At 39.1% G+C, this 15,980-nt stretch overlaps 1 protein-coding gene across 5 annotated transcripts in view; it reads right to left on the minus strand.

Annotated features, from left to right (window-relative positions):
* Positions 1–15,980, minus strand: part of kcnab2a (potassium voltage-gated channel subfamily A regulatory beta subunit 2a) — a 100,908-nt gene that overhangs the window by 19,797 nt on the left and 65,131 nt on the right. For all 5 annotated transcript variants that reach the window (XM_085456923.1, XM_085456926.1, XM_085456925.1 and 2 more), the window contains 4 exons: positions 5,367–5,410; positions 5,110–5,147; positions 4,790–4,869; positions 229–273 (listed from right to left, as the gene is read on the minus strand). In XM_085456923.1, coding sequence (XP_085313049.1) covers positions 229–273; positions 4,790–4,869; positions 5,110–5,147; positions 5,367–5,410 — 207 coding nt within the window. The remainder of the gene's footprint in view (positions 1–228; positions 274–4,789; positions 4,870–5,109; positions 5,148–5,366; positions 5,411–15,980) is intronic.

The raw sequence follows: 15,980 nt of genomic DNA on the forward strand, positions 1-15,980 counted from the left end.
AAGCCACTAGAAGTTCATCCATTATTTATCATCTTTGAGGAGGAGACACTGGAGTGTGGCAAGGCTGCCCACATTAATCTTTCATCTCCCCACCTTACTGTTCCGGTTCACAACACACAAGCCTCCCAATATGTGCAGAGGAACGAGATGATACAAGATTAGGCCAGATGGCTGGGAAGGAAATAAAAAAAAATACAAAATGCAATTAAAGTGTGCCTCATATCATACCTCCATCCTTTTTTCTTTATGATGTTTCCGAGCACCACCTCTGCCCTATGAAACAGATGGAAAGAGAGCATGATTAAAAAAAACATTAAAAAATAATAGATAGTCTTGAAATGATATGAGCACTTATATCCGACTGTCTCAAGATTTAATTATTTAATTGATTAACGCAGTCCAATTCTTCGCCCGGTCCCAGCTGTGCTGTCGAGCCACCACCAAGTCACTCATTAGCAGCCACAGGGGTGCTAATGAGTGACATTACGTTCAACACGGGGCTTATTAGGGCTGGGCAGAAACCTGTCAGCAGGATGTCTCTCCAGCTCCCTCTGACAAATAATGAGACACCTCCTTGTGACACAGTTTCACATAAAATCCAACTGGCTGTAGAGGTAGAAAAAGCGTCATGCCAGCTAAGATTTGTTTACGTTTGCCGATGAGTACAGCTAGCACCTCTAATTGACACAGTTTTCAAATATTACGGCAAGTATCCGATTTGTGCACAAATTCAAGGACCACAATTTACCCACAGCACAGCACATTACAGCTCCTGTCAGTGTGACAGTCTGAACAGTTTCAGTAATGTGCAAAAGTTTAAGGTATCAGAATACTTTATTAATCCCCGAGGAAACTGTGTGGGTTACAGTTGCTCCAAGACAGTAACAGTAACAGACTAAACTATTTAAATAGTGCAATATGTTTCAGATATTACAAATTTAAGAAATGGAACTAATATCTACAAATAGCTCAATTATAAATATCAAGAATATTACAGAGGTGGTTATAAATATCAAGAATATCAAGAAGTTTAGGAGTTTTAGATTTGCACAGATCACACAGCAGATTGATCATCCACGCATTTTAAATCGCAGTGAGAGTCACAATGGCATACCCACAACCCCCCAAAAAAGACAAGAGGCCACAAATGGTAAATTCCTAACCTAAATATTTCAATACAAGATTACTTGGCAGAAAATAATAAGCTGGCTCTAATTATGTGGAAGTATTAAGGACAGCTGATACCAAAGAGAATGGCACAACCATGTTTGTATAAAGTCGAATAATGTGCAAGTTGTTTTTTTTTTTTTAAAGAATAATTTTGAAACCTTTTCATGTTTATACATTACTTGAATATCCTGGTATTTCTGTATGAAACATAAATGGGGAAACTACCTATATTTTTGAGTGGAAGAACACTTTTGTAAATCTGGAATTACTTTTAAATTTGTTTGAACTTTCAAGAATAATAGCAACAACAATTAAGTACAAAGTTGGCAGGATCAGTTGTCAGGTTAGCCCATTATCCTTAGGCCTCTGAAAAAGGGAAACAATGTATAAAATCATCAGCAATTCCAATTAATGTACAATTTTCTGTTAAATCTCTTAAATTACAGCTAGAAATCTGCACTTCAGTTACAAATAAATCATTCATATTTATGTATTTTTTAAAATCAGAACTATATTGATACACCAATGATTGATAACCATGGGTTATTATGTATCATAACTCAAAAAAAAATTAGATTATAAGCAGATAATAAACTTTGTAGTGCTGTACCCTTTTTCCTTTTTTCCCCTGCATCCTAATATTCGACAGCTATGACCAGTCCTGCTCATGTGTACCACTTGCTACTATATGTATGCAAAGCATGGATGTATGAATGATTAAAGGCTACGTTCACACTGCAGGTCTTAACGCTCAATTCCGATTTTTTGATCAAATCCGATTTTTTTGTCTGCTTGTTCACACTACAAATAAAATGTGACAGCAAACTAGTGTGAACCCTCAAAGCAGCCCGCATGCGCAAAAGAAGACATCACACACAACGCGCTCTGTTTAGACCCAGACCAAACAATATTGTTTGACTGATGGCCCTTAATGTAAAGACTTTGGCTTTGATGCGCTTTCGCCTGCAGTGTGAATGTAGCCTTACTTTAATATTCAGGGGCCATTTGTTTGTTTGCTTCGCTTTTGTCTCTGTTTCAATTGAATATTAAATCCTGCATAACATTTTTGTACCATTTATCTCCACCTTTTGTTTGCCATTTATTAAAAGATAAATTAAATATTCAACCTCCCCACTCGTGTGTTTGTGCCTCTGTACATTCTGCTGATCCAAACAGCAGCTGCCCACTATTACTCCGAGTGATTTCAGCCTCTGCCAGCTGGACTCACATCTTTTTTAAACAACGAGCAATGAACACTCCCCTGAGAGCAATGATGTGTGTGTGTGTGTTTCTGGCTCTTAGTATTGCCCCTTTGAAATGTGAGTAATTTGAGTGACCAAACATAAGGTTCACTGAGCCTCGAGCAGGTTGCCTTTCTTCATCCACCCATTAATTAAAGCTTTGCTTTATTTCAATGCTGAGTTGCTTTCTGACTTAGGGCAGGAAGCAATGATGTAATGCGGCACTACTCATGGATTCTTTATATTTTATTACTTTCACATTCTTCAGGGCTTATGCCACCTGTTTTTCACCATGTCACACATTTAATATTGATCTCCAGCAAAATGCCTCTGAGCCTGAGAGAAAACAAAGACTAAAATTCTGTTCTGCCAATTACTGCCATACTTTGAAAAGCTTTCGTGCCATGTGTGCTTGCTGATAAGAGCAGCTACATGGGTTAAGCACAACACATTTGTTTGTGCAAAGAGACATATTTGTTTATATTTCTCAGAAACAGTAGCTCATGTATTCGGATGGATATGCTAATCAAGCATCACAATCAATATTTGAATATTCTTGTGCGTTCAGTGTTTTGTTCCGTGACCAATTTTTTAGTTGAGGGCTAAGCTACAACAAACAGCCTACAAATCTAATTTATTTATCTGTCCAAGCTCACCACACAGAATCGACTTCACAGCAGCTGACTGTGCAGCCACCAATACCACCACTTCACATCCTCCAAGCCCGACTGATAGAAATAATCCTAAGCCACAACCGAGGACTTCACATGAAAGCTTTTTCCATTATGACGCGCAAACTGTGTGATTTGTTCGACTCCTTCTCGTGTGTTTGTGTGTAATATAAGCTCCTTGGTGCTGCTTTGCAGTGGAAGCTGTCAGGATTAACACCTGTGCAACACATTTCGAGCTGTGTGACGTGCTGTCACAAACACTTGCACGTGCCAGGCTTGTCCTTTCTGTTCAAGTGTGGTTCTGGTTTATGGCAGCACGATGATCAAAGCCAGAGTTGGTTTTGCTTCTGTGTCAAAGATCAACCTCTCTCATGAATAAATCAACAAGACTGCTGAAAACTCCCCAAAACATTAACATCGTGGTGTGATGACGTGCATCAGACCACAGCTGCTGAGGCATTAGATGCGAAACGAGGACAACCACTGAGACCTACAGCTTGTTTCTCCTCTTTTGTTATCTTTTGATTTCCCTTTCTGAGACACGGGGACTCTGATGCATCTCCCCAAACATAATGGAAAAAATAGAATAATCTCAGGAGGATTTAAACAGGAGACTTGCTCCCGTTAATAAGAGACACTATTTGCAAAGGATAATCCCTTAGATTATTTCACAGCACCCAGGCTACTACAAAGCCAGACTAATCCATACTGGAATTTAAACATCCACTACATCCAGCAATAAAGCAACATGCTTTCTGAGGTTAAAGTATCATCACTGCCCATCCCCTAAATTTATGCCACGAATATCCGAACCCTGACAAATGGCACTTTTCGTTGTGAAAAGCAGGCCAGGCAGACATTAATTTCTTCTCCTCCTTTAATAATAGCCAAGAAAATGAGGAGTTGATTCATCGAGATAAACATACTGTGGAGCTTACCCAGAGGCTGAATGCCATTAAACTATTGTTTGAGAAGAGGGTAAAATGAGACGACATAATTATTAGCATCAGTTAAACCTCAAACCATGTGAAAATAAACGATGGAAATAAAACATTTATGCATTTCCATCGTCATATATTCATTTAATAAAGGTTAGTTTGTTTAGAATGCACTTTGTCACAAAACAGCTCTAGCGTGTCCGCTGTAAAAAACAAAAAACAATTAAGATACACGTGGAAAATATACGTAAAGAGAGATGAATCCTGTAACACCAAAAGAAAATTCATCCACCCTGGGACTGTTGCAGAACGTCTCCAAGCCTCTGCATATGATGTCGATGTTAAATTGTAATGTTGTGATTGTCATGTCTTTTCTGTCTTTTATTTAAATGAACTTATATAAAAAGAAGGTCACCCAGAGAACCCCTCCTCAGACGACTGTCCAGATTTTAAGTTTTAAAGAAATTCTGCTTTACAGTTTTTATGTATTCTAGGAGACAAACAATTCAGTGCTCTCAGGAAATGTGAGATGGATATTTGGCATATTGGTAAGTTACCATAAGTAAAGACAACATGCTGGCACCTTGACTCTGTATTACATCACTTCTAAATGTGGAATATTTGTGCACCACTATAGCTCAAACACCTGACTGGAGTCTGCAAGTACATAACCTCTGCTTGCCTTCATAATCAATCACACATTAGCAGTTTGGTAATGTTTGCTGCTACCACTCACTCCTAAGTGACTCGCCACACAGGATATACTCACTTGCCAGCAGCGTAGACCTCCGCTGTGTCAAACAGATTGATGCCATTTTCATAGGCCAGAGTCATCAGCTGCTCTGCCATCTGTTGAGAGAACAGGGGAGAAGGAACAGAGAGGGGAAATGATGGGGTGAGACCACTGATGTGAGGTGTTAGTAAATTTTAATTATGAAGCTGGCTTCACAGGACTAGAGTCTGCCTGTTGACTCTGTCAGAAAAGTAAAAATAGGCTTCTTGAGCAACCTAGGATATCTCAGATCATATGGAGGGTTTCCATTCCAAAGCTTTGATGGATAGAAGCTGACAAAATGCATCTGCTCTCACCTCATCTGTTATCTGTCCACCAAACGTCACCCATGTTCCTAAAGGGAATGACAGAGAAGTGGGGTCAGAGAATTAGTACACAAACATGCAAGTAGAATAAGAACCTTTTTGTTCTTTCTGACATACTTAAACTCAATTTTTTCACACTCTGTTTAATAACACTTTCTCTCTGTATAGAGAACAGGTTTTATATTGGCCTCCCCGGTCTGTCATACTGAGTCTACAGCACGCACAAACAGTTTGTCTTGTGATCTTACCTAATCCAAGGCAGGATACCCGCAAGCCCGACTTCCCGAGGTTTCTGTCAAAACAGAGGAAAATACATTAAAACTAATGCCGCACTGAGGTGGCAGTGATTTATGATCTTTTGTCCTCAGGCGGTGGCTGTGACCAGCACAGTCTTTCAGGAATGACTGTTTGAAAAACAAAATAAACAAAAAACCCTATCGAGCTTCACTAGAGTTCTCTCATCTTTAGGTTGTTGCTGCAGTGGAGTGACAGAAGCTGGAAAGAACAAGACTTTGTATGGATCTGTAACTTGCCCGAATGAATGTGAGAGTGAATGAATAGTGGTATTGTAAAGCGCTTTGAGGGGTCCCGAAAAGCGCTATATAAATGCAATCCATTATTATTATTATAACATAGTGCAGCACTGACACATGTTGAGGGGATGGCTAACGAAGCACATCAACGTATGAGCTGACAATGAGAAGGTGTTTGTGCTCACCAAAATGTCGGGGGGGGAATCAGAGACAGGAAGTGAGTATTAAGCAGTCCCACCATGACATCCACTGAAATTTCTCACAGCACACCAGGATCCCTCAGCCGCCATCTGACTAAAATCCCCTGCAGCAATGCGGAAGCTTGACTACACACAACAACTTGCTCCTAAAGCTGGCGTCTCTGAGCTAATCACAGTCCAGACAGACCCCTCTGCTTGACAATCACAGCTTTGGTTAGGTCTTTAGCTTGTGCAAGCTTTTGCTTGTGCAAGCTTTTAAAGTTTTCTAATATGCCTGTGGTTCCTCAGTATCATAACAGATTTGTTATGAGCACTGTTATATAATCATTTCACAAGGAAATCAAACCATCTCTTCTGGTCTGCAAAAACCTGACGACTACAATATTTTATTACTTCAGAGTTTTCTGATCTAAGACATTAAAAATACAAAACCAAACGTGCTGCTTCTGGTCAAACACCTTCACGAGATAATCTGGCAGTGTAAAAAAGATAAAAGAAATGTGGCAGAGATGATGTAACGTGTGCAGGAGTCAACGTAAGTATGTGGGAGGCTATCTAATATATTTTTATAAGACTGGCTGTATAGAAGAGCTGAAATGAAAAAGGGGTAGAGAGGGAGACAAAGGTGTGCATGTGTGTAGATGTGCGTTTTATATGGCTGCTTGTAACAAGTGGGACTGTGCATGCATGTGAGTGGGTGTTCTGTGAAGCACTGATAAAATTGCTGCAGTAACTAACAACACACTTTCTTCAATGTGTTCTTAACACCAAGTTCAGAAACAGAGACTAAAGCTGCTGAAACCTCATTGTTATCGTACATTATCTAAGTCAGTTACTGTACACTTGTTTAGCACATAAACAAAAACAAAACAATTAAGCTTAAGGATTTAAGGATTTACCTTTCATGCTCACTACCATCCAACAATATTGGCTCGACTTCTGGGTCAGTAAACCAACATAGATGCTCATGGAGTCTATTTATTTCTATTCTTTGGTTTCTGAGAAAAGCTCAATTTTCTAAGCCATCAAATGTTTGGGTGAGCTCAAACAACACTGAAAATTCAGTTTGTGTATTTTGCCGTTTGTGTTCCACTTGTTTCTACGAAGAGCCTCATTAAAATGATCCGTTTGGGTCAGTGAAGTCTGGCAGTCGTGTTACACTGTAAATCAGAGAGCAAGATGACATCACATATAGGAGCCTCCTGCTTTATAAACAAACAAAGTTTGTCATGAGGGAGAAGAGAGCGTGATCTAATGAGTCCATGTGTCCTAACGCTGCATCGCAGTACAAGTCTACTGTGGCAAACCACTGGAGCCCATCAACAATTAACTGCCTCTTAATTGCATGAGTAAAACTGCCCCTCGGGACGCTGTTGTGCGGCATCACAGAGATAACCAACACCAAGAGCAGTTTCCTGACTGAAACTGTCAGTGGAGCATGTTTGCTCCAGAGTATTTAATGATTTTAGAGTTCACAACTATATTAAGAAAATGAGATGCAAAGTAAACATTTCCATCAGGTGCATTAAAGCGTATTACAAAGCAAAGTTTTCTGTCTTAACTGTCACATGAGCACGCTAAAACATGAATACTGCACAGTGGATGTGAATGTACAAAAAGAGAGGAGTAAAAGAATAACCGTTCCATCATTGTCATTGTTAGGATGTACCTTTGTCAGCACACTGTTCTCTTCAATATTTTACTGGAGTGGCCTTGAATACTGCATTGTGCATTTCGGCAACAATCCTCCACCAGGGCCTGCAGGTACGCAGGAGTCAAGTTCCTGCTGAGCCTCAGCATACATGAACCGCAGCAGTGAAGTCATCCATCTCACAGCCTCCTCAATAATGAGGGAGACAGGTACAGTACAGGACAGTAACAACACTGTAGCCACACGGACAAAGCCAGAAAGGACCCACCGAATCGGACAGATGTGAAGTATGCGCAAAGCCCAAGTGGAAAGGGGAAGGTTTTTCACTGTGTCACACTTTGTGTGATTAAACAGGGCCTGGAGTCTGTTTAGAGTTTGTTTACACACGTGTTACACAACACATTAGCGTGATACAAAACCTGGATGAGAATGTTAATCACTGCAGATATTTTTCCTTTCAATTTATAGGTTAATTTTAAGTCAGAGAGATCTCCTGGACCACCCCTGACTCTTTTTGTTGTGTATTAATTATTTAAATAGTAATTTGCAGATTACTGACTCACTATGCAGCAACACAACAAAAATATAGCTGAAAAAAACCATCTTCAATCACAAAACAAGCAGCAGACACTATGGCTTCCAATAGCACCATCTTATTTTGTGTGTTCATTGCATGAATTAAATAAAAAGATAATTATCTGTCACGTTACTGTAGCTTTGCTTGTCAAAAGGAGTCACACATTTTCTATCTGCCAAGGCTTAAATGGGTAACTTCCCATAAATAACACAGTCCCATCTAATAATTTCCCTGAACACAAGTTTTCTAGAGGTCCCACTGGGGCAATTAATACAATTTTATACATCAATATTATTTAACATGTTATGCAGTGGCATCTATCAGCTTAAGAATTAAGCTGACACTACAGACAGAGATGTCCTGCGATACAGAGCAGGGCATGCAACCCTTAGGCCTTTTAAAGTCAGATTTGATAACATCATATCAGCCATATACACTGATGAAACAAAACATTAAGTCCACCCCCTGCCTATTTGTCCTTTGTATGTAGTAAAACATCTCCTGGCTCTGCAGAAGCCTCTAAAGGTGCCCTGTGTTATCTGGCAACCAAGATGCAGATGCAGACCCAAGTCCTGTAAGTTGTGCTTTGTAAATGCCACAGATTTGATTTGTTCCAGCACATCCTGCAACACTGTGGTGCCGGTTTATGGGTTATCCTGCTCAGACTAAGACTAAGTCCTGTACTGTTTCGCCTTCATGAGATACAGAATATTACAAAACATACTATGAAAAAAAAGCTGTACTCTTACCAAATAATACATCTGCTCACACTGCTCACCACTGTTAGAGCTGATCTAAGGTGGGAAAATTACATAACAAAATCAAAGGGAAAACTTGGGTGAGCAAAAAGTAGAGCTGGTGGCATCCAAGATCAGAAATTAATCTCAGCAGAATCTCCAGATTCAACGCACAACGATTTCTCACACAGCTATGATGCTACAGGGAGTGCAGAATTATTAGGCAAATGAGTATTTTGTCCACATCATCCTCTTCATGCATGTTGTCTTACTCCAAGCTGTATAGGCTCGAAAGCCTACTACCAATTAAGCATATTAGGTGATGTGCATCCCTGTAATGAGAAGGGGTGTGGTCTAATGACATCAACACCCTATATCAGGTGTGCATAATTATTAGGCAATGTCCTTTCCTTTGGCAAAATGGGTCAAAAGAAGGACTTGACAGGCTCAGAAAAGTCAAAAATATGCAGCAGTCTCAAAAGTGCAAAGCTTCTGAAGCGTGATCATCGAACAATCAAGCGTTTCATTCAAAATAGTCAACAGGGTCGCAAGAAGCGTGTGGAAAAACCAAGGCGCCAAATAACTGCCCATGAACTGAGAAAAGTCAAGCGTGCAGCTGCCAAGATGCCACTTGCCACCAGTTTGGCCATATTTCAGAGCTGCAACATCACTGGAGTGCCCAAAAGCACAAGGTGTGCAATACTCAGAGACATGGCCAAGGTAAGAAAGGCTGAAAGACGACCACCACTGAACAAGACACACAAGCTGAAACGTCAAGACTGGGCCAAGAAATATCTCAAGACTGGTTTTTCTAAGGTTTTATGGACTGATGAAATGAGAGTGAGTCTTGATGGGCCAGATGGATGGGCCCGTGGCTGGATTGGTAAAGGGCAGAGAGCTCCAGTCCGACTCAGACGCCAGCAAGGTGGAGGTGGAGTACTGGTTTGGGCTGGTATCATCAAAGATGAGCTTGTGGGGCCTTTTCGGGTTGAGGATGGAGTCAAGCTCAACTCCCAGTCCTACTGCCAGTTTCTGGAAGACACCTTCAAGCAGTGGTACAGGAAGAAGTCTGCATCCTTCAAGAAAAACATGATTTTCATGCAGGACAATGCTCCATCACATGCGTCCAAGTACTCCACAGCGTGGCTGGCAAGAAAGGGTATGAAAGAAGAAAAACTAATGACATGGCCACCTTGTTCACCTGATCTGAACCCCATTGAGAACCTGTGGTCCATCATCAAATGTGAGATTTACAAGGAGGGAAAACAGTACACCTCTCTGAACAGTGTCTGGGAGGCTGTGGTTGCTGCTGCACGCAATGTTGATGGTGAACAGATCAAAACACTGACAGAATCCATGGATGGCAGGCTTTTGAGTGTCCTTGCAAAGAAAGGTGGCTATATTGGTCGCTGATTTGTTTTTGTTTTGTTTTTGAACGTCAGAAATGCATATTTGTGAATGTGGAGATGTTATATTGGTTTCACTGGTAAAAATAAATTATTGAAATGGGTATATATTTGTTTTTTGTTAAGTTGCCTAATAATTATGCACAGTAATAGTCACCTGCACACACAGATATCCCCCTAAAATAGCTAAAACTAAAAACAAACTAAAAACTACTTCCAAAAACATTCAGCTTTGATATTAATGAGTTTTTTGGGTTCATTGAGAACATGGTTGTTGTTCAATAATAAAATTATTCCTCAAAAATACAACTTGCCTAATAATTCTGCACTCCCTGTAGCTAGCTAGAGTGTCTTTGCAGTATTTTTCTTGTTTACGTTGGCTAAACAGCCCCCTACCAACAAGAAAGAAAAAAGCTGTGCTATTTTTGGCCCTCTCCACTGCTCACTGTTTTTATGTGCGTATGTGTATGCATCCCATCTGCCCTCCACAAAGCAGTCAAACTATGTGAAACACTTGATCCCAGATTAGTTCTGCTAAACCCAGTTAGCCAGGAGACCATTTACCAATTAAATCAGCAAGAGATCAGGCAGAGAACTCCACTGCCTTAAAAGAAACTGATCAAAAACACAATTCTCAAGATTTGAGTTGTTAATGAGCTCTACATATTGATGTACTGATATGATAATGTGGTACAACACATACAATTCTTATTTAATGCATGGATCCTACTGTAACTGTGTGCTTTAGATTTACTAGCATAGTTGAGAGTGATGAATGAGGAAACAAGGTCACAGAGCTGCAAAGATTAATGTGTTGAGAGCTATGCCAACTGAGTAGAACTATTAATACAACCTCATCTGTGGCTTCAACTTCAAAAGAAAGCACACACTGAATGCCACCAGCTCGCACTGGCTGCAGGTGGTTTTTCTCCTCCATTCAAGTTTATGTGACAATTGGAGGGAGGAAGGGGGGGCTTTAAGGGCACTCATTACGCTCATTTGCAACTGCATATTTTTATTCATGGATTCCACTAGTCTACTAGTGTAAATTTGCATGACTCACACTTGTAACTACGTGTATTCATTAAGGTAGAGTTATCCACCTTCAATAATACTCACTGTCTGGGCCCAACTATTACTGCTGCTGCTGAGAGACACACCAATGAACTGTAACAGTCAAAACAACAAAGAATAACAAATGCTTTAACCTACCAACTATGTTGGCCATAAGTGGACCTTTTTAAAAAACAAAACAAAAAAAAAAAAAACTCTTACCGTAACTCATTCATTTCCCTTTCTATACATGTAAAATGGCTCTCCCTCATCTACTTCACCACTAGGCGAGACGTGGAGATAACCTTGTCGTCTGCAAATACAATTGGAGGATGAGGATGGTGCAAGGTAGCCAAACCTTTGTTTGCGTCGCAATTGTGTGCAAGAAACATCTAAGTCAAAACTGTCATATGCAGAGATGCTAACATAGCAAACTATCACAAACCTGAGCAACCTTATCCAATTCAGGGTTCCTAGATCTCACAGGGTGAGAGTCAGGATACACCCTGGACGGGTTGCCAGTCTGTTGCAGGCCCAACAGATACAGAGAAGCATTCACCCTCATACATACGGCCAATTTAGAATCATCAGTCAAACCATATCTTTGGAGGAAGCTAGAGTAACTGGAGAAAACCCATAACCTGTTATGCAGCACTGTTAACCACTGCACCACAGTGGTTTCGCTTGCACGTGCAGGTAATAAACAAAGAGAGGAACAGGATGGAGGACTTTGGTTTGCCAAAAAATTTACACTACCATTATCTGCTTTGTATGAGCTGAAGTATACAGCATGTTAAGCCTAATTATCAAATTACCTCAGGATTCACCTTACTGGTATGAAACATGAAAATGTTCAGTCCTTTGTTGTGCACTTCCTACACCCTGAGGATTTGTTCATTGCTGCTAGCAGGATGACCTTTCTTGGAACAAAACAAAAAAAAACAAAACATAGTGTTGCTCCAGAAAAAAGCCAAAGATGGATTTGTGAGGGAGAGTTTTGACTGCAGGCGGGTGGATTAAAAAAAAAAAAAAAAAAAAAAAAAAAAAAAAAAAATTAACATAAATATTCTGACATTTTAGCAAATATGCTAAATCTATTTTTGATCTAAAAGAAAATGAGAAAATCAACATCAAACTTCTCATAGGTGTCTCTTATAATGAAGCTAAAAAGCTTAGCACAGCACTCAATTTCCCCACGCTCTCTAAAAGCATGCACATTTTTTAAATATAGGCACCATGAAGCAGACAACAGTAGAGATCTACGTTACAAATCTCAATCTTTGACCTATCACTCTATCACGTAACTTTTTAATAACCACCTTACCGTAAGCATAACCTTCCATCTACATGCAAAAACACATATACAACAGGTCAGGATAGACGTCCCAGCTAAATATGAATTTAAGTCTTCATACAACAGTACAATGAGTGGTGCAATACTTGAGTATTTACTATCCATGCGTGTGGCCAAGGCAAAATTAGTGTGTTCTCAAGAAAATATAAGAAGATTTATGACATTAACTGCAACCAACACGGGGTTTCCTCCAACTGTCAAAAATGCAATTTGTTTTTAGGTTGAAGTTGCAATTTTATTATATTATGCCATTTTTATGGAGTTAACTTCCTTTGTTGAATGTATTCTGTTTAACACTGTATTCTGTTTGCTTGTAGTGCCGTGTTTGTCAGCAGCCTGAGAAGATGTCAAATTTGATTTAATATTGTGCATAGAAAACATCTACACACCACAGCCAAAAACACAGAGCCAGTGGCAGTGAAGCACTTTAAGACAGCTGTCAATGGCAGTTTATTTTCTTCTTGGACCTAAACAGATTGTTGGCTCAGAGGGTTTTCCCAAGGCTGAATTTGTTTTCATCCAACTCAGGCATTTTCAGAGGTTCTTGTCTGGGGATAAATCTGCCCGTGCCTACAGGAATGGAAACTCTTCTGCTTTGTGCTGGAGAGTAGCAAATGGGAGCTTAGCAGAACCTGCGGGGTATTCCAAGTCCAAGCAATGGTTCATACTGTATACTGTGTTTTTAATATCATACTAAGCTGTACTCAGAACCAATATTGGTCTGATACCAGCTGCGATTCTGGGATTAGATATCAGTGAAGAAAAAGCATAATCCAAAACAACCCATTATCCCAAATTACAGCATAGCGTAGACGAGTAACAAAAGTCTCTTTAATCACAGCTGATCCTTGGAAAAAGTTGCCATGATTGGTTTCACAGCTGATATGTGAGCTCAGTCATTGACAAATGCATTATTAACAGATTCGTTGTTTAAGAGAGGGGAAACAATGGTATTAGGTATCACCAGATACTCAAGTGTAGCAGTATCGGCCTTTGAGCCATCCCCGAATTTAACATTTTAACATTTGTTAAAAGTAATAACTTCTCAACTTAACCTAAGATAAATCACAAACACACCTACAACAATTATTTGATAAATCGATGATTAAAAGATGTCTCACAGACAATCGGTCCTGTTTTGAGAACTAAAAGCCTAAATTCTGTTGTTGCAGCTACAACACTGTTTCTCGAGGAGTTGAAACGTGTAAATGCAAATTCAGCTGGCACTGCATTAAAACTGACAATCTGCATTGGAAATCACTACTTTGGCTCAGGAATCACTCTGAAACCCATTATCTGTGAACAAAGTTTGTCAATGTGTCATCAAATGCAAAACTCAACAGGTGGAAAGCATTTGATCAAAATATTATTATTATTTGCTTTAAATTATGTATTCTAACTATAATGCATAGTTCAAAAACAGCAACCATTAATGAGCAGGGGTTCATTAATGCATTTGGCATAGTGAACTTGAACATCTGTGAAGGCACCAACAATGCTGAATGACATACATTTTGGAGCTATAAGTGTTTCAACAACAACTTGTGGACAAATGAATCTGGGTGCCAAACTGGCCTGTAACCCACAGTAATTTTTTCAAACATTATAACATACGGTGCTTAACAAATTTATTAGACCACCACCCATTTAACACACAATTAACAGTAATACACTGACCAAAATCACTTTTTATGTTTCTGTAATGGTTAATCTACCAGTATGCACAAGGTCTTCAACTTTAAATTACATCTTTAATGCTAAAATATAATTATTGTTGTTATCCAAGAATTTTCACATTTACCATTTTCCATAAGAGCAAGAGGGGAAAAAAAGGAAAAACAATGTTTTAATTAGGATGCCAAATTGCATTCATTTCCTTGCATTCCTGAACAGAAACATTAATTTTAGAGGTTTTCTGACTTCTCAGAGAAATCAAACATGAATAAAGTTTGACATTTAATTAATAAATAATTACATAATTTGTAGTTTTAAACAAGTTTTTGAACAGGCAGAATAAACATCTGTATTCCAAAAATTAGCACACAGTTCTAATCAGTTTCCACACAAGAGGAAGTCAAACTGTGCCACAAATGTTTTTTTCTGAAGTGTGCCACTGACATCTGACTCAAAGTGAGCATATAAAGATAAATATGATGGTTTTCTTTGTAACAATGGCTCATTTTTTAAATTTCACTTGTATAGCTTAGACGTCTATGACTGTAAACTGAATATGTTCGGGTTTTAAATGTGGAAAACTGACATATTTTTCACAAATTTGACATTTTACAGAAGCAAAAGAGATGAATCATTAATGTAAACAAATGACTGTCAAACTGTAATCAGAGGTTTTAAAAACACGCTGGTAAAAGATGTTGCTGATAAGAAGGAGATTACACTGGGTGCTGTGTCAATTAGGAGCAGGCACATACCATCTGGCTAATTTAAAAAAAAAAAAAAAAAATGTTGAGGTTAAATATTCATAATACACATGACTAAGCATCATGCTGGGTAAGCTAAAGCGCTAGCTTTGTGCTGTACTGGATCCTCATATTTGAAATACTTTTGTTTGGTTGTTTGTTTGTTTTTACATATTACATAAGATGCAGTTCAAATGTTTCTAATCCAGAACACGAGATTAAATGCCGTTTCACTGCCACGGCAAGTCCGTTGATTTTTAATTTGGAAATATAAACCGTCTCCTTACTGTATCCACACTAACAGCCAGCTATGGAAGCTAATCTATAATCTTAAAAACACTATGTACATACTGAATATAATCACACTTTTTACTAAATCTGTATTATACTATGCCCTACAGTTATGCTTAACATTTCAGGCTAAAAAAAAAATAATACAATGAAAGGAGTTATAAAAATCACTGCAAACATACTTCAGGAAACAGTAGAAGACATCCACACTTTAATGCTAATCTATTCTGTTGCACACTACCTCTTCTTGGCAGTGTACACCAGAATTAATAAATCTAAGCTATTTCTAGTGCATTTATGAAAATAACATGCAGAGAAAATGAGTGGAGCTAGGACACGCACACAGAGGCTCTAATTAAACTCTATCAGTGAGGCAAATAAAGAGCAGCTTACATGAAGACACGCTTACAGATACATAGGCTAAATATCTTACAACAAACCCCCCACCGCCCAAGCTTACTCACTCTCCTGTGCACCGATACAGTCAAAACCTTGGTACATACACTGAAATGTGAGAGTACATCAATAAATGAACCATGCCACTCTTTGGCAGTTTCTCCCCACATGCCCAGAGCAAACAGATGGCGAATGTTCTGTACACATTTAAGATGGTACCTAAGTGGCTACTGTGGCCTCGAATCTG

This window comes from Copadichromis virginalis, linkage group LG5, assembly GCF_057382275.1.
Source record: "Copadichromis virginalis isolate Kocher_CV1m ecotype Utaka linkage group LG5, C_Virginalis_male_GT1.1, whole genome shotgun sequence".
In the NCBI taxonomy this organism is placed as follows: domain Eukaryota; kingdom Metazoa; phylum Chordata; class Actinopteri; order Cichliformes; family Cichlidae; genus Copadichromis; species Copadichromis virginalis.